This window comes from Anolis carolinensis, chromosome 2, assembly GCF_035594765.1.
Source record: "Anolis carolinensis isolate JA03-04 chromosome 2, rAnoCar3.1.pri, whole genome shotgun sequence".
NCBI lineage: Eukaryota > Metazoa > Chordata > Lepidosauria > Squamata > Dactyloidae > Anolis > Anolis carolinensis.
In genome coordinates this window covers 299,459,941-299,487,210 of record NC_085842.1, presented here as the reverse complement: position 1 = coordinate 299,487,210, position 27,270 = coordinate 299,459,941, and the positions used below count along the sequence as shown (strand labels likewise).

General features: G+C 38.8%; 1 protein-coding gene across 1 annotated transcript in view; it reads right to left on the bottom strand.

The window, feature by feature from the left end:
- Nucleotides 1-1,445: 1,445 nt before the first annotated feature.
- The window catches only part of emb (embigin), a 39,004-nt gene continuing 13,179 nt past the window's right edge, over nucleotides 1,446-27,270 (bottom strand). The window contains exons 2-10 of the mRNA XM_008102815.3: nucleotides 21,305-21,394; nucleotides 18,771-18,854; nucleotides 16,191-16,386; nucleotides 15,526-15,614; nucleotides 11,772-11,911; nucleotides 10,165-10,453; nucleotides 8,548-8,581; nucleotides 7,637-7,712; nucleotides 1,446-4,445 (exon numbers count right to left, since the gene is read on the bottom strand). Of these exons, the coding sequence (XP_008101022.2) occupies nucleotides 7,655-7,712; nucleotides 8,548-8,581; nucleotides 10,165-10,453; nucleotides 11,772-11,911; nucleotides 15,526-15,614; nucleotides 16,191-16,386; nucleotides 18,771-18,854; nucleotides 21,305-21,394 (980 nt within the window). The 3' untranslated portion in view covers nucleotides 1,446-4,445; nucleotides 7,637-7,654. The remainder of the gene's footprint in view (nucleotides 4,446-7,636; nucleotides 7,713-8,547; nucleotides 8,582-10,164; nucleotides 10,454-11,771; nucleotides 11,912-15,525; nucleotides 15,615-16,190; nucleotides 16,387-18,770; nucleotides 18,855-21,304; nucleotides 21,395-27,270) is intronic.

Genomic DNA, 27,270 nt, shown 5'->3' with positions numbered 1-27,270 from the left:
TTTAGAAGGGTGTATGTGTGTGCATGCTGTGTGTGAGTGAGAGAGAAAGAGAGAGAATGAGATTCAGAGTTACTTCTAAATGATAAGAAGGCGACATCTTCTGTTTGTGGAGGAAACTACACCACACTATTTAAGACTATAGCAAAAGGACACATTATTGGCCTATGCATTCTTAAAGGTGTTTTTCTGGACCCACATCCCAGGATCTGATCCCAGGCCCCTTCCACACAGCTGTATAAAATACCACATTATCTGCTTTGAACTGGTTTATATGGCAGTGTGGACTCAGACAACCCATTTCAAAGCAGATATTGTGGAGTATCTGCCTTGATATTCTGAATTATATGGCCATGTGGAAGGGCCCTTAGAGGATGTGAAACAATAACACTGGCTAAAGTGAAAAGCAGTAGAAAAAGAGGGAGACCACACTACAGGTTGATTGATTGATTGAAGGAAGGAAGCCATAGGCACCTTCTACACTGACATATAATTCAGATTATTAAAGAAAACTAAAGAAAAATAATATTTGCTTTGAACTGGATTATATGAGTCTACTCTACACTACCATATAATCCAGTTCAAAGCAGATAATATGGATTTTATATGACAGTATAGAAGGGGCCATAAACTTAATTCTGCAGGAATTGGGCAGGACATTTGATGGTCATAGATCTTAGAGGTCTCTCATTCATAGGGTCAGCACACATTGAAGTAGCTTTGGTGGCAATTAGCTAGAACAACTACAAACCTGCATATAGTGTACAATTGTTTGTAGGATTGCACAAAACTTGGAAGTTTACTAACAGTTTAGTGTACATTGGGGGGAAAAACCCAGAATTCTCAGCATTGACACAACTAGTTGGCAAGATAATATAACTTCATCTGGTAAATTTACTGCTACCCACTCAAAGAGCTCTAACTTGCTAACTGGGTGAAACATCTCTCTTTCCTTTAGTAGTGGTGCCTCAGTTTGTAGCTTGCATTTAAAAAATAATAATTAGTTACGCTCCAATTTTCAAAGCCAAAAAAGTGATGAATTAAAATTATAGTCCTACTTTTTTTTATTTGTGGTATTTGTATATTGCCCTTCTCAACTCCGAGGGGGATTGTTTTTAAAAGTAATGTTTTGTTTTGCTGTTTTCTCAACAGTAACTGAAAAAAAAATTTATATATTTTTAAAAATATCAGTTGATAGAAAATGCGGCCTTTGTACAATCAGCTTAATGATGCTTCAGTATTTATAGCAGAGCATTGAAGAAGCAGCAGCACTGATCACAACATGAGCTCGCATTTGAATCTTGTGCCAGACCCATGCAAGTACAAGAAACTAAAACATAGGAGTGAAGTTTAATTACTTCAAAGCTTTGAGTGATAGTCAGAGACAACGGATGCTGTAAGAAATATCTGATGAAGAACATGAACATAAATAAAATTAATGCCTGGGATGTTATCCAAATATTTGACACATCTCTTATCTTTATTGCTGTTTCACTTTTCTCAAAATCTAATGCCAGTTAATTAGCAATCATTAAAGCCATTTCCATGTTCTTTATTAAAACTTGGTCAGACAGGGATATTGATTTTTTTCCCCTGTCTATAACACAATCAACACTGTTCTAACCTTGTTCAGCAAGACATGAGTTATAAATGAAGTTCCTTTTGGTTATTCACTTTCTTACTGAAACAGAAGGCCAGAATAGCCATTTCTGTTTCACCAAGGTCTGCCCGTTTGATTATTCTCTCTTTACAGCTGAGTTCTAAATGAAACTTTTTTGTTCTGAATGGAGTTTTGTTGTTCTATACATGTGATGTGACTAAATGAAAAGGATACCACCACTGATTATCTTTATATTACTTTTTGATACATGTCACCAACACTAATTTGGTGGAGAAAAGGGTATAAATGTAATGTGACACTGTGAGACTTCCTTCCTCTTCCCTCCTGCTGTTGGTTATGAAGCTGCTTAAAAGCCATCACCAGAGAGTCTTCCAACCAGATGATATGAGGCATTAAAGGAAGTGGTAATGTAGAGATTACCATCATTCATCTCCACTGGATTCCATTGTTGCACGAGATGTCCAGGGATGGATGCAGTTTAGGCAGGGCCTTTTTAACTTTCTGAACAGCCCAGAACAGGCTATTTGTTTGAGGACTATGAGTCTGAATCACTGTGGTGTTAAGGTTAGAGTACTGGACACATTTGTTTCTGAATTCTCACGAAACTGTAGCCTAAATCCTATTGTTAATACCAATTGGCATAGAGCCAATTCTCCACTCAAGTAGACTTATTCTAATTGGGACTAGTCAACAAGATTCCTGACCATGGGTAGTTTTAAAGAAAACTGTGCATGTTCAATAATATTCTGATGTATATTTCCAGTTTGGTACTTCTGTTAAGCAAGACTGGAAAAAAAATATTTTCCTCTGCTATGAAATCTGAAAGCAGTGAAGCTAGTCATATAAATTTCATAAAATGAGTCCCTTAACCCTGTTGGCTTCCTTCTCCAGATGATACCATATTACTTAAACAACAAGAAAGTATAGATTGGTGTTCTCTAGGTATACTCAATGACCTGGAGTGAACAACTTTTTCCACCCTCAAAGCTATTTCTGATGTTGCCTGAAGGACCACACAACATACATGTGTAAACATAGAGACATATTCCCACCTCTTAAGGTATTCCCATTGCCCCGTCATCTGTACTGGCCTGTGAATAGATTTCCAGTGTCAGGAGCCAAAGAACCATGCTTCCACTTCCACCTAATTAGTGGGGTTGCACAGAAGAAATAGCCAAAGGGACATGAATTATGAACTCTAAGTGTACAAAAAGCCTTTGATTATTTACAAGTTTGGAAATGACACATGCTTTAAAATGAGATGTCTGGACCATAATCATAACTGGCGAATTTCCATTGAGGTGAATGAAGCATACAGTTAGTCTCTTCTTACCTGAATGCAGTTTAAAAGGGGTGTCAGGTGATTTCTAGGGGATCACCCTGCCCATGCTCCTAATATCTGTGCATTACAGTGTGAGAACAGTGTGCATGGAGGAGATCTATGTATAAGAAGCTGTTCATGGCCAAGTTTCCTCCATGCAAGTAGTCAATGGTAACGTGGAGGAAGTCGTGAGATGTAATTCATGCCTATGAAGAGCAAGGGCCCTTCCAGACAGGCCCTAAATCCCAGGAACTGATCCCAGGTTTAGCTCAGATTATCTTGCAGTGTGGACTCACATAATTCAGTTTAAAGCAGAAAACTTGGGATCAGATCCTGGGAAATAGGGCCTATCTGGAAGGGCCGTAAATGTCCCTTATAAAGCTTAACTATGGCCGGGTTTTCCCAAAGTGCTAAACTTCTTTGTGCATATTTTTTACTGAAATACAAAATTAACTAAAACATTTTGAACATCTAATGACAAATTGTACAAGTTGTAATAAATGTTATATTCTGTCTTCAATGTGAATATTTCAGATGGTAATTTCAGGGTACAGAGATTTTGATCTATGATCAAAAATAGGGCAGAACTTTAAAACTGCATTTCAACATAAGTTAGAAAATTGAAATGTGGATCTGCTAATATTTTGCAGAGAATATGTGATACAGTTTCATCCCTTTGGTTCAGTCATGAATATTACAGCTGTGTATAGCTCTGTATGTATAGTTTGGATATACCCTTTTAGTCTCAAAAGAAAACATTCCTAGCTACATGAGCAAGAATGAATCTGGTCTTACTACATACCAATAAAGAAATTCAGCTGGGTTTAACATTACAGCTTAACAGTCCAAAGACAGAAACTGATGTTTTCTAATTTTCAAGACTCTCAGTTGCTATGCTAATATTCCAGTGAGCTTTTCAAAAATAAGAGTTAGCAATTTGTTTCTGTATAAAAAGCAAATTAAAAAAAAAAGGAAAGAGAAAATATTGGAGGTTCTAATAAAAGTCCCACTGGCTGACAAAATCTTTTCAACAGCTGGAGCATTTTGAATAAATTGCTGCTAGGTTAAATATCAAAAAATACACATAATTATTTTGCTTCAGATTCAAGACTTGTACAGACTAATCTGTTCCTGCCCTACTTTCTTTGAATAAAAAATGTAGCCTGGGGTCTTTGACTACTGCTGGGCATCATATACAATAAAACATAGTAAAGTAAAATAAATGTCTCCATATATATAAATCCAGACTAATAGCTAAACAATTAAGGCTGGGTTATTTCTAACTGAAGTCAAAAGGCTCCAATATATATAACCATGGGAACACTGACAACACCATGGGTTCATACAGTACTTGTACACTGATGTGCATAACAGTAGCATCATTGCATACATTCATTTCTAAAAAGGCATTTTAAGCATATTTTTTCTTAAGACATATAAGATGAATTCTTTCCTCAAGGAACTTCGGCCCAAACTTGTCTGCTGCAATGGATATTCATCGGTTGCCTGGATTAAAAAAAATATTATCAATATCTATTCAGCAGTACCAATTGATCCATAATAGCATTATTCCTATTTATTGATTAATGCTCTCATATGGAGATGGGAACACAGAAATGATGGCACTGCCTGACTGAGGAGAATAAGCTTCACCCATCACTTTTATTTGGGTCTTGATGCTGTCATATCCACAGATATGCTCTGCAAAGAATGGCTGGTGTGTGTGGTGGGTGCCTGTCCAATAAAACTAGCTCCTCATGCCTAAAATTCCCAGGAGGTGAATATGTTGCCTTGAAAAGTGTGCATATGCATTCATTCTTCAACTGTTAGGCTTGGTTGTTGTTGTTATTGGTGCTGGTCTTGGAGCATCACCATTTTTATGTCAGAAGGACTCACTTGATAACATCGCAAGGCACAGATTGATTATGAAATGTCAGGACCTGGGACAATTACCCATATCAACCTTACCCACAGCACAACAAAATAAACCTATATAATTTGTAGCTTTTATAGACTATGATTTATGCTTAGTGATGTAGGGATGGGTCAAAACAGTACATATTATCTAGGGACATTTTTGCAGCACTGCAGGGCAACTAAAAGGACCTCATGGTTTTCCCTCACCCAAACTCTCCGGAGCCTTCAAGAGCAGCCCTTTTGCAACAATTCATCCATTCCATGGACGCCGATATTAAAAAACAAGGGAGTTAAGGATGGATGGGAGTTTTTCAAAAGTGAAATACTCACGGCGCAAATGCAAACAGTGCCAACAAAGAAGAAAAATAAGACAAGTGCAAAGAAGCCAGAATGGATGTCCAAAGAACTTCTAACTGAGCTAAAGCTCAAAAGTGACATGCACAAGAAGTGGAAAAGGGGAGAAATCACCAAAGAAGAATTCAAACGTATAGCCAACTCCTGTAGGGAAAAGGTTCGCAAGGCTAAAGCGCAAAATGAGCTCAGGCTTGCCAGGGACATAAAAAACAACAAAAAAGGCTTTTTTGCTTATGTTGGTAGAAAAAGGAAGAAAAAGGAGGCGATAGGGCCACTGCAAGGAGTAGATGGGGTGATGGTGACAGGGGATAGGGAAAAGGCAGAACTGCTTAATGCCTTCTTTGCCTCGGTCTTCTCACAAAAAGAAAGCCATCTTCAACCTCAGCAACATGGAATGGACGAAGGATTGGGGGAAATCCAACCCCAAATAGGGAAACAAGTTGTCCAGGAACACCTGGCCACTCTAAACGAATTCAAGTCCCCAGGGCCAGATCAGCTACATCCAAGAGTATTGAAGGAACTAGCGGAAGTTATTTCAGAACCACTGGCAATCATCTTCGAGAGTTCTTGGAGAACAGGAGAAGTCCCAGCAGATTGGAGGAGGGCGAATGTGGTCCCTATCTTCAAGAAGGGAAAAAAGAACGACCCAAACAATTACCGTCCGGTCAGCCTCACATCAATACCAGGCAAGATTCTGGAAAAGATCATTAAGGAAGTGGTCTGCAAACACTTAGAAACAAATGCGGTCATTGCTAATAGTCAACACGGATTTACCAAAAACAAGTCATGCCAGACTAATCTGATCTCTTTTTTCGATAGAGTTACGAGTTGGGTCGATACAGGGAATGCCGTGGATGTAGCATATCTAGATTTCAGTAAGGCCTTCGACAAAGTCCCCCACGACCTTCTGGCAAACAAACTAGTAAAATGTGGGCTAGACAAAACTACGGTTAGGTGGATCTGTAATTGGCTAAGCGAACGAACCCAAAGGGTGCTCACCAATGCGTCGTCTTCATCATGGAAAGAAGTGACAAGTGGAGTGCCGCAGGGCTCCGTCCTGGGCCCGGTTCTGTTCAACATCTTTATTAATGACTTAGACGAAGGGTTAGAAGGCACGATCATCAAGTTTGCAGATGACACCAAACTCGGAGGGATAGCTAACACTCCAGAAGACAGGAGCAGAATTCAAAACGATCTTGACAGACTAGAGAGATGGGCCGAAACTAACAAAATGAAGTTCAACAGGGACAAATGCAAGATACTTCACTTCGGCAGAAAAAATGGAAATCAAAGATACAGAATGGGGGACGCCTGGCTTGAAAGCAGTGTGTGCGAAAAAGATCTTGGAGTCCTCGTGGACAACAAGTTAAACATGAGCCTACAATGTGATGCGGCAGCTAAAAAAGCCAATGGGATTTTGGCCTGCATCAATAGGGGAATAACGTCTAGATCCAGGGAAGTCATGCTCCCCCTCTATTCTGCCTTGGTCAGACCACACCTGGAATACTGTGTCCAGTTTTGGGCACCGCAGATGAAGGGAGATGCTGACAAGCTGGAAAGCGTCCAGAGGAGGGCAACTAAAATGATTAAGGGTCTGGAGAACAAGCCCTATGAGGAGAGGCTTAAAGAGCTGGGCATGTTTAGCCTGCAGAAGAGAAGGCTGAGAGGAGACATGATAGCCATGTACAAATATGTGAGGGGAAGTCATAGGGAGGAGGGAGCAAGCTTGTTTTCTGCTGCCCTGCAGACTAGGACACGGAACAATGGCTTCAAACTACAGGAAAGGAGATTCCACCTGAACATCAGGAAGAACTTCCTCACTGTGAGGGCTGTTCGGCAGTGGAACTCTCTCCCCCGGGCCGTGGTGGAGGCTCCTTCTTTGGAGGCTTTTAAGCAGAGGCTGGATGGCCATCTGTCGGGGGTGCTTTGAATGCGATTTCCTGCTTCTTAGCGGGGGGTTGGACTAGATGGCCCTTGAGGTCTCTTCCAACTCTACTATTCTATGATTCTATGATTCTACCTCCAGATATACTGGGATGTAGATGTCTTACAACTTGCTGTTTTAATTTGTCCTGTACTTTAACATTTTGGGCAGATGTAGCATATAGTAGATCATAGGAGCAGAAAACTGGTCCCTAGAATCTCACTACACTGGCTTTAAAACTATCTTGCAGTTGTAGGGTATCAGTTTTTCAAAGATGGAACAGTGGTTTGACTGAGGAGAAATGAGAAGTGTTTCTGCCAAATCAGGACATTGGAGGAATATGGTATCAACACATGTCCTTAAAAAGCAGATGTTTGTCATTTTTGTGAGCTGCTTGTCAAGGCTTAGTTGTTGGTTATTAAACTATTATGAGAACCATCCTAAGGAGACAGTACTCATCCATTCATAACCTCAGAATCTCTGAAATGTACTTTGCACTCACCTTCCATCTCCAAAGCACTTAGGTTTTTCTTTGCCTTGTAGTATTGTTTTCCAAACCGTTGCTGTCTTCTGATTTTCTGCGCAGAAAACGAGGCATGCATTGAAAGATTTACATCATGAATCCTGATTTTACTTTCATTTAGTCATGCCTTCTCTCTTTCCTACTCACTATTAAGTCTCATATTGCTAATTTGTCATGGCAATCAGGGTTACCAATTCAGGATCATGCCAGGCTTCAAGATTTCCAGGCAGGACCTGAGTCCTAAGGACAGCGACAATGATGTCATTGAGCATTAGGCATTAAGTCCCAAACCAGAGTTGCTCACAGCTTGTCATTCAATCACAAACATGCACACACAGAACATATTTTCCTGCTTGGCATTTCAAATAGAAATCATAGCTAAAGTGGCTAGTCTAAGATCAATGTGAAATAAGGAGATTACTCTTTCTCATTTATTTAGAGAGACGGGATAAGCAACATTTAATTTAGCCCACATCCTTCCAGCCAGAAGGTAGATAAGGAGCAGTATAGAGGGTGAACCCTGATGCCACAGGGATTGGGAGGAAAGCAGGAATTTAACTAGGTCAACACATTGAGGGTCTTCTCCTAGCTGCTCTCCTAGATGAGCTGGGGACTTACTGATTCAGAACAATTGGAGAAGTAATGGCCACACTTGAACTTTAAAGAAATCAATATCCATCTCCCACTGTTCAAAACAGAACTGAGAAATATTTGTTCATTCCAATATTTTAGATCACAATACCCATTATGCACAATGGAAAGGAATTTGGTAGTAGTTGAAAACACTACAGATGAAGCAAAATATCCCCACTGCTAGCATGAACTTTAAACCATTTCCTATAAAAGTACAGATTACAAAAACACAAAATATAGAATAAAAGATTACTTACAGTGTTTCTGCTTGTTCAAATTCCTTTTCAGCTTCTGTGAGACAAAGAGAAACTCTATATTATGTTTTTATTATATAATCTATCAATAAATCAGAGATCATTGACAAGTAAACAAGAACATCTACATTATATTAAAATAATAGGACATCAATTCATTTCTTAGTGACTGCCACATGCAGAAAGCAAAAGTCTGACAATCCATGACATAGCTCAGAGCAGGATTGCAGGATGTTGTCTTGAAATGTCTAAGAAGGAACACAAGCCCTCCAGGCATTAAATAATACTGTCCAATTTGGCTTCTTGTCGTTATTCACCTAGAGTGTCATCTAGAATTATGCCACAGATCAATAAGTGTAAAGAATACTGCATAGAAAGGGAAATTCTGGTACTGGAGCCACAAGGAACAATCAAAGATTTTTGTAATCCCTGAATCTTCCAGACTCCACCCACCCTCACCAATCAAAGAAAGAGACTGATTTGGTTCTCCTAGAAATAGCCCACTTTTAAACAGGTTAGTAGGTTTTCTGTTTAAAATCTACCTCCAAAATATTTTTGAAACCAGCATTAGATGTCTGATTTAGTGGATCCACTCTATATGAGATTGCTGATAGGATTCAAGCCCTTGATATTACCATTTGATATTTTGCCATGAGCATGTGGTAGTTCAATCCATCTGAAGGGATTTGTTACATTTGGCTCTCCACATTTGTTAAGTTAACTTTGATTGTTCATGGATTTGAGTAATATTTTATCTCTAAGAATCTCTAGGTCCTCCAGCATGACCATATGATCACATTCCACTGGAGGACCTACAGATTCTTAGAGAAGCACTTCCTTGTGCATTTGTAGGCCCTCCAACATTTGAAGAACGTTGAGCATAGAGTTATGCTGGAGAACTTAGAGATTCCTAGAAGATAGAAGGGGTTTTGATTTGTGGTTTTCCCACTTTTGTGGGGATTCATGAAAGTGGTGCGTGCATTGCAATTATTATTATTTATATAATCCAGTCTCAATAACATTCATTGTGAAGAAAGTTCTACTAACTTTGATAAGACAAGATCTAAGACAAGAGTGCATCACACTGTTGGACAACATGAATCTCTTTAGGGGTTCACCAAACCACCCCCATCCCTAACAAAATTGCTGCATTGCTTGACATGTAGATTGAAGAATTGTGTTCCAATGTGAACACAGTTATCTGACAGCTACAACTCCCAGCCTCCCTGGCCAACACACACAGTGACCATGTAGACTAGGAATGATGGGACTGACAGTCCAAAATGCCAGGTTGGGTCAGGTTAGAGTAGATGAACCTATGCTGAAAGGTCTATCCATCTAATTTTCTATAAAGCAGGTGTGGGCAGAAATGCAAGATCTACAAGATCTTAGAAAGCCTACATTTGGGTGGATACTTCTCAAAGAATTCCATTAGTAACTGATGGCTGTTGGAACTGTAGTACCCCCCCCCCCCCACAATAAAAAAGAATGGTAGCTGAGGAGTGTGGGAACTGTTGTCCAAAAAAAGAGAAATTATCCCAGATCCTGTAATTTACAAATATTAAATGCATGCTTCCTTTTTAATAAGTATGTATTACAAAATACACTTCTGTATCTTACCAACTTGAACTTCCTTCCTTTTGCTGCATACTTCATACATAAAGATGGCAGCAACTAAAACAATAACTTCAGCGGTGATGGCAAGAAAGGGTTTAAGTGGTGCCAGATAGGTGAGGACTGTCAAAGACACCTTCCCTTTGCTTTTGCCCAATGGAAAAGTGGCTTCACACCGGTAAGAACCACTGTCTTTCTCAGTAAGAGTCATGATCTTCAGTTTGGTTACATTAGCATGATTCTTGGTGATGGCGTATTTCTCTGGCATGGCAGTAGTATTAATATTAATAAATGCCTGGAAAGACAAGTTTGAAAACTTTAGTAGGATGATAGAAACTGAAGTATTCCATCATTATAAAACCTAGAAACAAACATTTAGACATGGGAGTGAAAAATACAACGAAGAAAATAGTATAGGGAAATTACTGGAAAGAAGAATGAATACTTGACCCATAGGGATACTGTTTCATGTAAATGTTCAATCAAATATGTTGAAGACAATGGGATGTTGTTGAGAGAATTTTTCATTCTCCTTCTAATGAGTGTGTGTCTTTAAGATGGACAGAGAACTTTGAGAGCCCTTCAAATAGAGGACTCTTCACTCTAAAGTCTCCACATGACCATCCTAATGTTTCCCGCTCTTTTAGCAAACAACAACACATTCCCTTCTCCCCATTTAAATTAAGATTGTGAAATGAGTTAAGTGGGCTTGAAGTGAAAGGACTGTAAACTCAATCCAGTCCTAGGACAGAAAACAAATTCTTCAGCTCCATTGTTTGAACTTAGTGGCCAAAGAAAGGGGAAATGATGGAACTTCTTTGTTCCACGGGCCCTCAGTTGGTGTTTTTCCTTCTCTGAGCCATTTAGTAGTGTCTCTTAAAGTATGGGAGGGATTGACCTGCTACTGCTGGAATCTGGGATCCATATCCCCACATTCCATGTGGAAAGGGACACATTGGCACTGGCAGTGGACCTTCCAATGACAGGAAATTGGAAAAGCATGGGTGGAGCCATGGTTAAGCAGGGACTTGGAGCAGCTCATGCCCCCAAAGACTTGAGGTCCCAGCTTAGATCTGACTCTATTGGTCCCAAAATGTGGTTAGAGGCACCCACTATGTGAGTGTCATTTGCACCAGATTCACATGGGTGAGTCTTGGAATTAAGGGATCCTCCTCCTCCTGGAAGTGCAATTAGGTAGAAATGTTAAAGTGTAACATGAGGCCCATGTGTGGAATGTGGTCCTCTCATTTGATATAGCCCCTGTAGCCTCTCAAGACATCCCACAAACTCTAAAACACCTCCAACCATTTCTTTAAAAATTCCAACTGAAAATTCACCGTACAATAGTTTTTAAAAGCCCACTGAAAAACACACTAGCCTTCCATCTCTCCCTTCCCAAAGTCTCCAAAACATTCTCCAAAGCAAAGCAATTTATAGAAAATAAAACCAGAATACACTTTGATGTGGTGGTGTGTGATGCTGCCAGAACTGTAAGAAGAGGTATGAAAAAGCAGTCTCAGAAGTTGTTCATCTTAGCTTTAATTCAGAAATATACAACTTCTAAAATAATATGGAAGAATATTTTTTCAATAATGAATGAAGCAGAAATTTACCTCATTACTTCCATTGGTTGCATACCAGGCCCAAGAAGACGGGCTATAATGCTGAGTATCCTTGCCAACTGTACATGTTAGGACCACATAATCACCTACGTAACTGGTGATTTTCTTGGATTTTATGTGTATCTCAGGCACTAAGAAAAAACACAGTACACTTCTGTAGTGACTATCCAACTGCCAGCAGTTTGTACACATTGCTTATATCATATACTGTACCACTATTTTGTTGTACTTACAGAGTTAACTGGTAAATTCTCTCTGTCACATCTTTAGAGAACTTGTAATTAAGAACATGATTTCTAATGTTTGCATATAACCGGAGAGAACAAAAAATATGACTGGACTATCAAGTATAAAATTAGCAACACTTTAAAAGCATCATCCCGTGTTCACACAATCCTCCTAAATGACAATGGAAGTAACCTTTCCAAGTCTGAATGGGAAAAAGAACTGAATATGTGAATAATTAATGCACATGAAATGTATAATATCAACAGTGGTCCAACAGACTGGAATGACTATGTTTGAGAAGTTCTTAAAATAACACCATTTTTGGATTACAGCTCACAGAATTTCCCAACCAGCATGGTCTCTGGGGTTCTTTAAAAGTAAACATTTTCCAGGTTTGATAGACCTATTTTCTTTTGAAGTAAACCTTTTCAACCTTTGGTGGATCTTCTAAAAGCCTCTTAACATGAAGTCATTTTTGGGAAAGGGTGGTGCTATTTTTTTTTTTTAAAAAAAACCAATTAAGATTTATTTCATAGCATCCTCACAGGTAAGTAGTCTTTTCTGGATTGCACCTGCATTGCACCCCTTCTTTTCAGTGGCAGGTTTGTCACATATGCATAGGAAAAACATCTGAATCAATTTCACTTGAGGTCAATGTACTACTCGTACTAAGCCTACTTTTATGGAAGTTAAATGAAACTAAAATCAGTATGATCAACTTCTGTGAATCAGATTTAGCTTTGAAGCATATCTGTGTTTAAATCATACTCCCCTGAAATCTCATATGTACATTGTGCAATGTGCATCACATGCATAACTCCATTTCTACAATCTTTATTGAATCCACATCACACAAAAATCCCACCCACTTGCAGAGAATCCAGTGAGATTCTATAATTCTGAGAGTGGCTGGGCTGGCTGAGGAATTTTGGGAATTGCAGCCAAAGAAGGAACTCCTTTAAGTTTTATTCAGCCAACACTGTGCATTATGTATAACCTTCTGGAGATGTTGTGTCATCTTTCCCCTCTGCCATATCAGCTCTGTTCCCTGTTTAAATGTATAGAAAAGGAGGGCAAAAACAAAAAGCAAAGCAGGCTGTACGAAGCCAAGGAAAGAGCAACATATTCAGAATGTTCTTATATAGCACATCCTTTGGTCACATAACTGAAAACTCAGCCAACTGAAAAGTAGAACAATGTTAAACATACTGCTTGCATCGCACCAATCAATTATGGCTGAGCAAATAAACCATGAAATAAAATGTATCTGATTGTTATCACCACATCTCTTTTTGATTAATATTTTTCAGCCAAGCGTGGTCTCTTTTGTCATGGTATTTTATTTTAATGACATTTGCTACAGATAGCACACACTAGGATTTTAGAGATAGAAAAGACCAAAAGAGCCATTAGTTTAACCCCATGGCATGCAGGCACACAAAACTGAATTGCTCTTGAAAATTGTCCATTTAACATCTTGTTGGAGCCCCCCGTGGTGCAGTGGGTTAAATCCTTGTGCTGGCAGGACTGCTGACCACCAGGTTGGTGGTTCAAATCCGGGGAGAGCAGGTGAGCTCCCTTTGTCAGCTCCAGCTCTCCATGCAGGGAAATGACAGAAGCCTCCTACAAGGATGGTTAAACATCAGACATCTGGGCAACCCCTGGGCAACATCCTTGCAGACGGCCAATTTCTCACACCAGAAACAACTTGAAGTTTCTCAAGTCACTCCTGACATGAAAAAAAGAAAACAAAAAACATCTTGCTAAAGATGTTAAAGATGGAGTGTCCACCACCCTCCAAAGCAATCTTTTTAACTATTGAACCACTCTTATAATAAAAAGCCCCACTTTTCTTGATTTTTAAGGTAGAATATCTTTTCTTGTAATTTGAATCCAATTACTTGTATTCTAGTCTCGGGAGTAGCAGGAAACAAACTTACTCCATTTTCTACATGACATTTCTTTAGCCATGAGTATAATGATGCATCTCAGTTTTCTCCAAGCTAAACATATCCAACCCCTGAAGTCTTTCCATATAAAGTTTGGCTTCCAGACCTTTGATCATCTTGGTGATCCTTTTCTGACCTGTTGCAACTGGTCAATATCTTTTATGAACTTTGATACCCAGAACAGGACACAGTATTCCAGGTGAAAATAGTGTGTACTCTGTCTAGTTGCAAGATTCTTGCAACATCAGCATTGGACGGATGGTAAAAGAGGGATGTAGAAACACAGGCTTTTGGTGTTGAGTTAAAGCAATGTGCCCTCAGTAAACAGTGCAATGATATCTAAGCTGGGAAAGAACGGGATTATACTTTAGTCAATAAAATTTTAGCTGAGTATGCCTGCCTGCATTCAACAAGCAAGGTAAACAGAAGAAACCTCCAGAATCCTGAGTAAGTGTCAAAAGCAAAACAGAGAAAAGGGGACAGCAGATAGGTCCAACTTATCAGCTACCCCCATTGTTTTTTAAAAAGCATAAACCAATAAATTTGGCCCAAAATGGAAATCATAAGAAAAACAGATACAAGTAAAAGAAAAAGTAATATTTGGGTGCATTTTCTATGAGCATCAAGCACTCAATGCTCGTAGGCCTTGCCTGCTGGGCTTACAATCGAGTGCTTGACCATAGGCCCGGCTCACACCCAAGTCCCAAAAAATCATTCGTATAGGCACTTTTTCCATAAGCAGTGGACGAAAACAGAACGGGCCAATACGAATGGAACAAATAGAAATGGTAAGTAATTTTATACAAATGCACAAGTCTATTTGTTACAGCTAAAATGGAGAATTTGATAGTGTATCAATGCTATTCTAGTACAGGAAAGGTATGGCATTTCATGGAGAAAACAGGGTGTTGTTATATTCTTTTATAAATAAATATACAATTTGAAGAACAATGGCTCTATGTCTAGCCGGGGGTGGTTCTTCTAAACATTATTGCTCTGATCTAAAACTGTAACTATGTCTAAGGCAACAAATAATTAATGTTTAAGTAACATTTACCAAGGTGTATCACTATTCTATATTTAGCCACGTTTTAATAATTCAACACGTGATATCTTCAGTAAAACATCATCTTACATCTGGATACCTTTTATTACTGTCCTATTTCAGTGAAATAAACAGCATCAGTGAAAACTGTTGCAAATCTTGTACAGCAAAAAACAAAGCAAAATAAACAAGTGTACAAAAAGTCAGGAAATGGGTCAAAACTAGAAGATTAAATATTTTTTTAAAAATAAAAAGCTATTTGTTGCCTCCACCCCACCCCTAAAAAAGGCTAAAATAATACATCCTTTGCACAGCAGATTTTCTCATGCATTTATCACTTACATATATGTTCTAGCTATGGCTATAAAATAACTGTTCTATAAGACTGCATTTATTTATAAGATAATGTTCAATACTCTCACACACACACCAACACTGTCAGCTAACTATAAACAAAATCTAGTCATACTATTTTACTATATATTAATTTGATCATCAAATAAGCAAAATTCTGGAATCATACCTTGTAAATGAAATGTTGCATTTATTTCTGGTTTGGTTTTGAAAATGCAAGTGTAACTTTCCATTTGGTCCTCCTTTTCAACATTTACCCTGAAAAGAATGGTTAAATAATAGTTTGCAAAAAGAACGGATTTGTTCAACTAGGATAATAATGACACTGATTTAATTATAACAGTTAAAAATTGCAATTAACATGGCAGAACAATTGTTAAAAGAATGATAACGTATCCTGGTTTTATGGAGGAATCATCCCTGTTGCAGTGCATAGGTTTTTTAGACAAATACAAGTTCATCAGCTGATGGCAAAAAGGTTTTGCATGATGGGTCATCAGAATGAAATCTTACAGATCAATTTTTAATAAAGGAATTACTTATTAATAGAGAACATGGCATCCCTAGCTTGAATTCTCTGCTTGCATAGGGGTAAAATATAGTAATACGTATGCTGTGGTATATCACGAAGGCTGCTATATCACTAACTGCCACACGTGTAAAATATACATCTTTATAGCATGGTGTAACTGTTTATCATACAACCAGACAATCAACTGATGCAATATAACAAGCAATACAGATGGATGTTTTCTGCATGCCATTTCCTTCTTTACCTTGTTCCTATTCATATGTTTAAAACCATGGTAAACAAATTTCACAGAAGCCACTCACGTATGTCGAGTGCACCACTTAGTATGGGTTTCTGTCCTGTTGAGGCTTTCCTCTTTTATTGTTACATCGCCTATCTTCCAGGAAACTTCCATGATTTCCCTTTCTGTAGAAGGTTTGATAACCAAGCTACACAACAGTTCAAGTTCAGTTGGCTTCTCTAATGTGATATTTGTTGTTAATGTAGTATCAGGAAATCCTATTGGAGATAATTAGAAGAAAACAGTTTAGAATTAAAAGGAAGTAACTTAAAATATAAAATCTATCCCTTGGTCCCCCCCTTCACTAAATTATAGACTGACTTACATTTACATTAATTTTGCTATTAAGATGACAGAACAGTTCCTGAAACACTGCAAAGGAGGACTTTGCAGATGAGCTTACACTGCTGGCAGGCCCTTCGGGAAATCTTTTTTTTTGGGGGGGGGGGGAGGTGGATGGGGGATGGCTGGATGTATCTAGCTGCCCCTCCCCGAGGGAAAGCCCGTGGTTGTGGGAGGGGGTGAGGACTGAAACCCAGGAGGAAGTAGGTTATTTTAACTCACTTCCTTCTAGGTTTTAATAATAAATAATAATTTAAAAACTTTATATCCCACCACCATCTCCCAGAGGGACTTGGGGTGGCTCACAAAACACTCAAAATACAAAATACAACAAGTGCAAAACAAAACATAGGCAATTTAGCTGTCAAGACAACAACATAAATTTACAGTACCCCTTGGTAAAAACAATAAAATACAGCAAAATTGTATAAAATTAGTCAATGAAACCATTTGTTTTAGCTTAGTATAAAAAAATCGTGATTTTAATATTATTTTAATATTATTTTATATATTGACTTTTATGACTGTTTTTAATCATGTTGAAGTTTTATTGCTCGGTTTGTTAATGTTTTATTTGATTTGTGTTGTCGTGTCTGGGCATGGCCCCATGTAAGCCGCCCCGAGTCCCTTCGGGGAGATGGGGCGGGATATAAGAATATTATTATTATTATTATTATTATTATTATTATTATTATTATTATTATTATTATTATTAAGGCCCTTAGAAAGTGGAAACTAGATTGGTAATTTTAAACTTTGTTTCCTTCAACTGGGAATGGGTTACTATCACTCTGGGAACAGATGCAAGTTTCCAACCCTGCAGATATCCATATTATGCTCTACTGAATCCTCTTATCTGGCATTGGGAAATATGGAGTGCCAGGTTAGATGTGGCCTGTTTTTGAATTGACATGAAAAAGGGGAAATACTTTAAAAACAAAATGAAGAATGCTGCCAATTCTCCTTTGGCCCAGATCGCCCTCGTTTAATTCTTGTACTGTTTTTATACTATGTTTTATTATGTTATTGTTACTATTGTATTGATTTACTATGTTTCTGTGTAAGCATTTTTACTTGATGATGTCGGGTGTCTTGTACATATTTTATTTTGTTTTATCGTAATTGCCTGAGCTTGGCCCATATTAGCTGCCCCAAGTCCCCTCAGGGAGATGGCGGTGGGGTACAAAAATAAAATTATTATTATTATTATTATTATTATTATTATTATTATTATTATTGTTATTATTATTAAAACTAAAATTCCCAAAATTTACTGGTCATGTTGGCTGGAAGGTTTTGGGGGTTATGGTACAAATTTCCAAGCTCTGAAATAGTTCCTCACTGTTATAATTTTGACTGTATTGTAGTTTTCATCTGTTTTTTTCCTCCTTGATGCCTGGTTTATATCTGTTTTGCAATTCCATTGCAATTAGCTGCTGGATGGAAAACACATCTTTCAATGAAGCAAAATCAGTTCAGTAAATAATCAGTCTACTGGCTAACACACATATTCCACATTCTTTCTGTCTAAGAGAAATTAAAAAACCCTCTTCAAGTCCTCAAAATGACAAGAAAACTACCTGTTGTGGCTGAAAGAGGAAACTTGATAAACTGGTTTAGGAAAGATATTTCATGAAGTGACCCAGATAAGGAAGAATAAGACCATGAATCTTGCAACAGGTATCAAATGAAAGGCTTGTATAGCTGCCTATAAGCAGTTCTTTGCAGCCAAAAGCTAGTCTTAGACAAGTAAAGCAAAAGATAATTTGCCTCTCTGCACAATATAAACAGTTATCTTGTGCCAAAATGCATAACTGTGGTTCAATGTCAGTACTGTAACTTAACTCTTATCAAAATCACCTATCCGTTTCTCTGGGTAGAGTGGCAAAAGGCAACTATTGTTGCCACTTTGACACTACTTTTGGACTTTTTGGATGCCTGGGTGGGAAATTGACTGCAGTGTAACTTTCCTCTCTCTGCTTGGTTGGCCATCAAAGGCAGTATTGGCACTTGAATGGCCCTCGAACTATCCACAAGTCATATCAAATTCCATAGTTTTGGGCCCCAAACTTACCCTTGATTTACACACGAGGTTGACTTATACACAAGTATATATGGAACCTCCATTTTTGTTAGATGCTTTAAGTTTCAAAGCATTCATAGTACAGTACTTAGAAATTTACTGGTAATTTGTTTTAAAAAGAAAGGCATTTATTTATCTACTGCTAGCCAAAGTTTGTAATGAAGATTAAAAACATACCACTTATGGTAATATTATCTCGTCTGAATATAAGGACAGGAGTCTTCTCAGTTTGGCTAAAATGTTGTGTACTGCTGGATGATCCTGCCAAAAGGAAAAAAAAATGTCACTAGATTCATTTTTTTCTAGCTATGATTTTGTGAAATATTAATTTGAAACCTTCTCAGTAAGTTGAAGTGAAAGTATAAGGGCCACAAGGCTCAAAATTCATTTTATAAAGATGGCTCTGTCACTTAAAATACGACTTATGTATGACCCCACACTTATGACCTAATTGTATGTGAAAAAATAAACATCCTAGGACGCTTCTACCCTAGTTCACTCAAGGAGCCCCACACCGCCCATCAGGTGACATAGAAGGATTTCCGATGGGGCTCAGTGGGTGAACTGGGGCAGCAGCATGATAAGAGTGCTGCACTGCAAACATCGTAGCCCCCTCCCCCCCGGTTTTCCATTAGGAACAATGGGACTACCGCGGAATTAAGCTGGGCAGTGATGCATCATCATGTATGATGGGGAAGCATTGGCTGACAGTTGGGGCTGACAGTTAGGATTGTCTTCTTTGTGGACAAATATTGGGGATATGTGACTGTATCACAAAGGCCACCGGAATTGCCACGGAGCATGGCGATTCTGGCGGTGCCTGTCCAGGCGCATGGGGAACCTGTCGCCCCATGCCCCACACTGCCCAATTCACCACTACGGGGGGAAGTGTCCACTGCCTGGCTTCTCCCCGTTGATCCAAGAGAACATGGTAAGTGCTCCGTGTTGTCACTGTGGCAGCATGCAGCGTTTTGCTTTCCCTTTTACAATGCAACCCCACCGGAACTTGTAGTGCATCACGGGATGGGCGTCAGAGGGCTCTGTCATAAAATGATAGGCAAACTGGTGCATGCCTTCAAATTTGCCCTAATGTGTTGAGGCACATCCACTACTGCTGCCAGAGTTTAGAGAAGTTACTTTTTGAATTCAAAGCTCACAACCAGCACAATCACTAGCCAGCTTCCAGGAATTATAGATCAAACAAGTAAATTCCACATGCTCAGAACACAGTTATGCACACTGTCACAAATGTGGAAAGGATTCAGCCTCATCAGGAAAGGACTACCGTAAGCTTATCTGCTGTATGTTTAAGAATTCAGATGGGATCACATTTAAATCAAGGGTCTTCCCAGTAGCACATGGCAGCTCTTATGTTATGGAGGTGGAAAATCATTCTGAGCACTAGTCTGAACTTTGAAAGAATAACCCCAAGTTGGAAACACCCTTATTTAGAAAAATAGTTTTTGGATATAACCAAAAAGACTTCCAGTCTTGTAGGAAATCTTCCAGTCTTGTAGGACAATTGTTTTGTTCTAAGGCTGGGGTTTATATAGTATTTCGATTCCTGTTTTGAGAAAGCTCCTCCCTTCCTGTAGGTGAGATTAAGTGTTTGGGAACTGGGAAGACACTTTGTCCCAAGCAATCTTTTGCTGACCTCCTGTGGGTGACGGTTTTCCAAAGGAAAATGAAGCCCAATAGCTTGGAGAATGAAACCTCAGGACTTCAGAAGCATCCTGCTGGGTTACAACAAAGCCACATTTACTTTGTGTCCTGTTTTCCTGAAGTAACAAGCCAGATGATTCCTGGCAGCTCCACCATGAGCAAATAACTCAGTTCCACTACAGGAAATCTGTGCCAGAAGTTCCTAAACTGAGAAGTAAACATCTAAACTTTTCTTAGCTGAAGCCATGTTACACAAAAAGCATGAACAACTCAAAAAGCATTTCCTACAGTCACTGAACATTCAAAAGGAGAACAAAGCCATTTGAAAAGACTTGGCGTTTAGAAGGGCCATTAGTCTAGAAATGTAGAAGCCTTTCAGTCTTGATTTTGCTAAGTTTTTTTTTCAAATTTCATGAAGTTTTGTTTTGTTCTTGGTTCATAACAGATTATGAGAGATTATGTCAACTGTGTGTCTGTCATTAATATAAATGGACTATGAGTTGCAGTCTTAGGAATTTTGCTTCGTGCAGTTTCTGCTTCACTAACAACTGCCTTATATACTGTCCTCCATACATATCATTCACAGCAAAACTACCAGCATCTGGTCCAGTGGTCTGTACTGAAAAAAAATCATATCCATCAATGAAGAACAAGGTGTACACTTTTCCTTGTATGAATGACAATATTGTTAGATGCAAAGTCACACACATAGCATTCCTCAGGCTTATCTTTCTTTTCTCAGGAGTACAGAGTGTAAATTCCTGTTGAGTGAGATTATTTTGACAAAGGCATGAATCCCATGGTCCTGTAATTGTTGTTATTATTGTTCTCATGAGAAGAACCCTGCCTGATCAGAGGAAAAGCCATTGTGTTCCCTCAGAGTCCAACTACATGCTTACAGGAAACCCACAACCAGATCGTTACTCTTACTTCTATCAAGTCCTGTCAACAAAGGAAAATATAGTGCAATTTCTGCAGGGCCATGTGTCATCGCTGTAAGATGTGAAAAGTAGTTGCAGCTCACTGCAGAAAAAGTAATAAATCATTACCTGAGGTGGATTTTCCTGAAAGTGATGCTGCATTATCAGAAGTGCTGTCTGAAGTTTGCTGTCTGGCACTTTGTGCTTCCAAAGTAGTAGCTATTTTAAAGGGGAGAAAAATAACAACATTTGACAATATTTTCTAACAAAACAACAACCAATATTGCAAATATCAACACCCTGATAACAAAGTGGCCTCTTCAACTAAACGTAATAAGCAAACCTCAAAATCTCTGATGAGCAATTATGGATAACAGCCATAAAATTATCCTATATTGAAATGTTTAGAATATGAGAGCAGAGGTAATAAGATTTCAATTACCATTCAGTTGTGAAACACAACCTGAATTTTAGAGGTAAAAAAACCCACAAGGATAACTTATGACCTCATCACACGGAGGCTGAGAAGCGTCTTCCTCCCACTTCTTAGCACTGCTAGAACTATGCCAACATGGAGTCTGTCAAAGCCCATCAGATGATGCAGGGCTACTTCTGTCAGGGTCCTGTGGGCTTCGTGCAGGCAGCATGCAACCAGCACAGGGCCCTGAGGATTCGGGTATACACCCAACTCCTCATAGAAGAAATGGGGAGGATGCAGGAGGAAGCAGCAGACAGTGGGGAAACATTGTGGGATGGGATCCCATGACCAACCATGGTAAGAGGATGAACTGGTAGCCTGCCCCATGGTTTCCCCTGCTGTTTCCCGGGTTCCCTAGTCTTACACCTGGCAAAGTACACAGCCAAAGTACTTCTGAGACATAGCTATCCAGTCTCTGTTTCAAAACCTCAAAAAAAAAAAAAAGATAGTCTCACTCTGAGGAAATCTATTACTCTGACAAACAACCCTAAAACAAGTGGTCTGGGCTCTTCCACATACTTAGGTATAATCTTTTTTACAGTTTGTTTTCATTTGTTCCTAGTCTCTGCAGCAGCATTAAACAAGGTTACTCCATTTTCTATTTGAAATCTCTACAGATATTTAAAGATGACTCTTATGTCACCTCTCTCTTCTCTAAGCTACATATCCCCAGCTCCTCAAACTATTCTTCACAAGATTTGGTTCCTAGATCTTTTTATCATCTTTATAACCATATCTTGCTTCCTATTACCATCATAAAGCACATCTTTAACTTAACTTGAGCCATTGGAAGCCACTTGTATTCCATGGATTTCACACTATTATTATTATTATTATTTTATTATTAATTATTATTACCCCACTTTTCTCCCATGGGTGGGACTCAAAGTGGTGTACAATGGTTAAAAATGACAAAATTACATAACATAAAATACAACAGAAACATCATATAAGCAAAGTAAACAGAAATACACAAATACACCAATTTAACAAATTAATAAATTAAAACATTATACCATTAAAAAATCCCTGACCCTCAGGCCATTAAAGTTATCAATTAAAAGAGTTGTTCTAAGGCCCTAAAAACTCCATTAGACCTGTTACTGCAACTTTATAATATTATAATCTAGAAACCTATGAAGCCATGCATTGATTAATACTTTTGAAAGAAAATGAAGATAGATCTAATTAAAATGCTCAAATGAATCAAATGTCTTGGTGGTTAGATATGACATGAAATACCAGTTACACTAATTGCAAATGCATTTTTCACTCCAGCATAATGGGTTATTTTTAACTTGAAAAGCAGAGCTTGAAATCATGTTGGCCATGGACTATATGTGGTCTTTTGCTCCCATCTTCAAACCAGTGGCATTCCCACAAAACAAGACTGAAAATCATCTGGAACCACACAAAAACACAAAACACTTATTTGAGGCCCCAGTTTAAAAAACAGTAGGAGAAAAATGGTCAGGAAGAATGAAATATCATTTCTGGTAATTCAGATTCAAAATGGTCACCTCGTCAGGTATGTTCTTTTCAAATATTCAGACTCACTTGGATTTGCTGGCCCTTCCTTAATTGTGTGAGTGTGTGTTCTAGTCTGAACTTTAAAACAGCTCCTGTGAATGCTTTCTCAAGTTCTGCTCTTTAAGTCATGTTAAAGTTCTAAAGTTATTATTGCTACCACCATAGAAAAGACCCTGAGCTTTGCCCTGTTCATGAAAATGTCAGTCATAGGACATAGGCATTTTTTGTGTCAGGTCAGTGATGATCTTTCAGTTCACGTCACTTCTTGTAGCTTCTACAAAACTAAGAATAGAGGAACTATTTATTCTGTTGTGAGCTCCATGGAGGAAAGTCTGGATAAAAATGAATCAAGGAAGTAATATCTATGTTGAGCTCTAATTCTACGTTGAAATTTAGTCCTGATCCAATTCTTAGTCCTGGCTAAAAACAAAACCACCGAACCTCCATTGATTCAGTGGGTCTACTTTACTTGGAATTAACAACTGGATTTAGGCCACAGGCTGCTTAATATTCATGTTCTTCTTTCTCTCTAGCTCCACTTTGTGTCAGTCTCCTGAAATGCTGCTGGAAGATGTTTTACATGCAACAAGATCTGGGTCAAGCAGGTGTCCATAATTTAACAGGGACGAAAATACTCTCTCCTCCTTTTTCGCTTTGCTTCCTTTTCCAGCATAGCCACTGAAAGAATAATAAAATGTTGTTCTGAGTTTGCATGGGACAGTGTGTGGATGCTAAAAAGGTTTGCATGCCATTCTTAGGTTTTGGAGTCACACAGCTGCTGCAATTCACCTCCGTCTGATGTCCAGAATCTCTGCTCCTCTTTTTCTTCTGGCAGGCAGCAAAGTACATTTTGTGCCAGTACCAAACTAATGAAATCATCCCAGCGAGCTTCCCAAAGTAGAAAGAAGACAGAATGTCTTATCTGAGATCATAATTGCTAATGATGCCTTTCTCAATTGCTCACTAGGAAATTAAATTAATTTGATACTCTTCCCTGAACTGTTTCATGCATGTATGCATCTGGGTTGGGCAACTATGTGAGGAACAGGGGACAGTTTCCACCCCAGACTCTCCCATTGCAGATTGCACTGCAACAGAAAGCCAAAATGCCTTCATTTCACTTTACAATCTCTCAAAATAGCAATGGATGGAACAATATTTGCTTCTGCTATTTTGAGACTGCAGAGGAAAATGGAGTTTTTTAGGTAGAGTGTGCCAGAGGTCCTGGGGTGAATGTGGGAGTGGGAGTATTTTTTGTGCTTGCATGCATTTGCAAGGCTTTCTTAGTAGTTTTTATGTATTTATTCTTTTAGAAAAAGGGGTGTTGAAAACTTTGGGAGATAGGCAGGGCTCTTCAGAAATCATAAAATTGTGATCTAGGATCCAAATGCATAAGTAAGAATAAGTAAACTTTGGGACTAAATTATTGGTTTTACTTTCAACAAGCCATTTAAGTGGGCAAAGTGTGGCCCAGAGGCTGCGAACAATGTCCTAATTGATCCCAGAAACCAAATAATATATTCTAAATGCCTTCTAGGGTCCATGGGGCATTTTTGACATGTTTCAGGCACCCCAGAATGTTTTAGGCCCACAATCAGAGGCGGTCCAACCATAAGGCGAAATAGGCATTTGCCTGTGGCGCCATCTTCCCGGGGGCACCATCGTCCTGGGAGGAGGGCACCACTCTCCACCTCCTTCTCTTTCGGGCCTTCCAGCGGCCACGCTGGGCCTTCCGGCCAGCGCAGACCCACCTTCGCACCACGCAAGCCCACCTTTGGGGCCTTCAGACATTGTGAGGTCTGTAGGAACTTGGAAGCTAGGTATGTGGGGTTTATATATCTGTAGAAAGTCCAGGGTGAGAGAAAGAACTTTTCTTTGAAGCAGGTGTGAATGTTGCAATTAATCACCTTGATTAGCATTTAATGGCCCTGTGGCTTCAAGGCCTGGCTTCTTCTTGCCTGGGAGAATCTTTTTTTGGGAGGAGTTAGCTGTCCCTGATTGTTTACTGTCTGGATTTCTTCTGTTTTCAGAGTGTTGTTCTTTATTTATTGTCCTGATTTTAGAGGTTTTTTTTTTTAATACTGAGGGCTATCTGGGTTATCTAAGTCCACACTGCCCTATATCCCTGTTCAATGTTTAGTGCTAAATTTGCAAATATAGTAATTCCTACATAACATTACCATGTATTGAACTGCTTTTTCTATTGATTTGTTGTAAAACATGATGTTTTGGTGCTTAATTTTTAAAATCATAATGTAATTTGATGTTTTATAGGCTTTTCCTTTATACTTCCTTATTATCCAACATTTTCGCTTATCCAACGCTTTTATTTTTCAGTGATTGGTTTGGGGGGGCGCCAAAATTCTGTTCGCCTACACTTGAAAAATACCTAGGGCCGGCTCTGCCCACAATAGTCTCTTTTTTTAATCTGGAAGTGATTTGCCACTCAAGGTCTCATAGGAGGCTAATGAAGCCCTTTAGTCTCAGAGAACTGCCCACAGCTAGGCAAGACTGGCTGTGGGCCATTTTCTTTCCCTTTAGTTGACACAATAATGGAAACTTGTAGCTAGGGAAGGAGGCTCTTTGCTAGAGTATCATGTAGCCAGGATTAGAGCATTCCTGCCTCATGCTGCCTTTGATGTCATCAGCAACTTAATTATGTTTGATTGTTTCAGTACACCATAAAGGGATTCAACCCTTTGTGGCACCACTAAGGACCTAATCACACTAGAGTTTGGATTCACTTTAAATCCACGTTAGGGAGGTGCCTTAAAACAAATCAGTCAGAAAGATCCTGGGCCTCACCAAACTACAAACCCCATAATTCTGCAGGAGCAGATACCAGATTTAAAGTGGATCTGCACTCTGGTGTGATGAGGCAATAAGAGAGTCCAGGGAACAAGAGCACAATAAAGGCAATATGAAAGAAATAACACCCAGTAGCTCTTGATTTGGGCTCAGCTTGGACAAATATACAAGATTTCTCTTGATCTCACCACTGATACAAGCCCATCTGGTGAGAACATGTGATAGGATCTTTTTAGTTGCTGCTTCCACACTCTGAAATCCCCAAAGAAGGCTACGCCCATACCCTCATTGCTTTCCCTCCACCGACATGTTTAGCTTTTTTATTTAAATACCAGTAGGCATTTCACTTCTTCACTTCACTTCACTTCATTTCTTAATTAGTCGCTCTCCACCAGAGTGCTCCGAGTGACTTACAATTTAAAATATCATTCCACAATATAAAAAACATTCAACATAAAAACATTAAACAGCATTTGGTGAGTTACCTGGTTATACAACAGAAGGGTTTTTCCAATAATGGTGTTTGCTGATATTTTATTGGTATAATGCTTTTAAATGCTTCTATACAGGATACACATGGCGGCTAATCCCTCCCTCCCCACCCCACATTTGATGATAAGGTTTTCAATTGTATTTTGTTTTAACCTTGTCATAAGCCACCCTTGGAGAAGGTGGGAGAATTAAATTAAATCAATACTTCAATGCTAATTTCACTTTCAGTACTAGACTAAAAGATGGAAGTTTGTTTGTGGTTTCCAGCATGTTTCAGCTTTCTTATTCATAGGAAGAATTGCCAAAGTTGGGCAGTGCTGTCTGCAAAAGAATAGTGAGCCATGTAACATATCAGCCTTCCTCAAATTAATATTTTTCAGATGTGTAGAGTTATAGAGCCCATTATCCTAAGCACCAAAGCCACAGGTGTACTCACACAACAGTAGGGGAGATCCACACTTAAAATTGTTGACTCTGCTTTATTGTTAACTTTGGGTAAAGACAAAATGAACATAAAACATTTTAAGATCAGGGGATACTTCAGAAGTGCTTCGCAGTATTCACTCCAAATGAAGTGTTTTGTTTCAAGGGCCAATTTTCTGTTTAAAAATACAACATTTCTAGCAGAAGCTGGGTGTGTCAGCATTGATTGACCATGGTTCCAATAAACTTTCTCCTGCAATTTTTACATCAACTTCATAATTTTAGGTTTTGTATGTATGTATTAATGTCTGTAAGGTTTCAAACCTTTTCGGAAAATAAAGAAGAAAAACAATTGGTTTGGCAT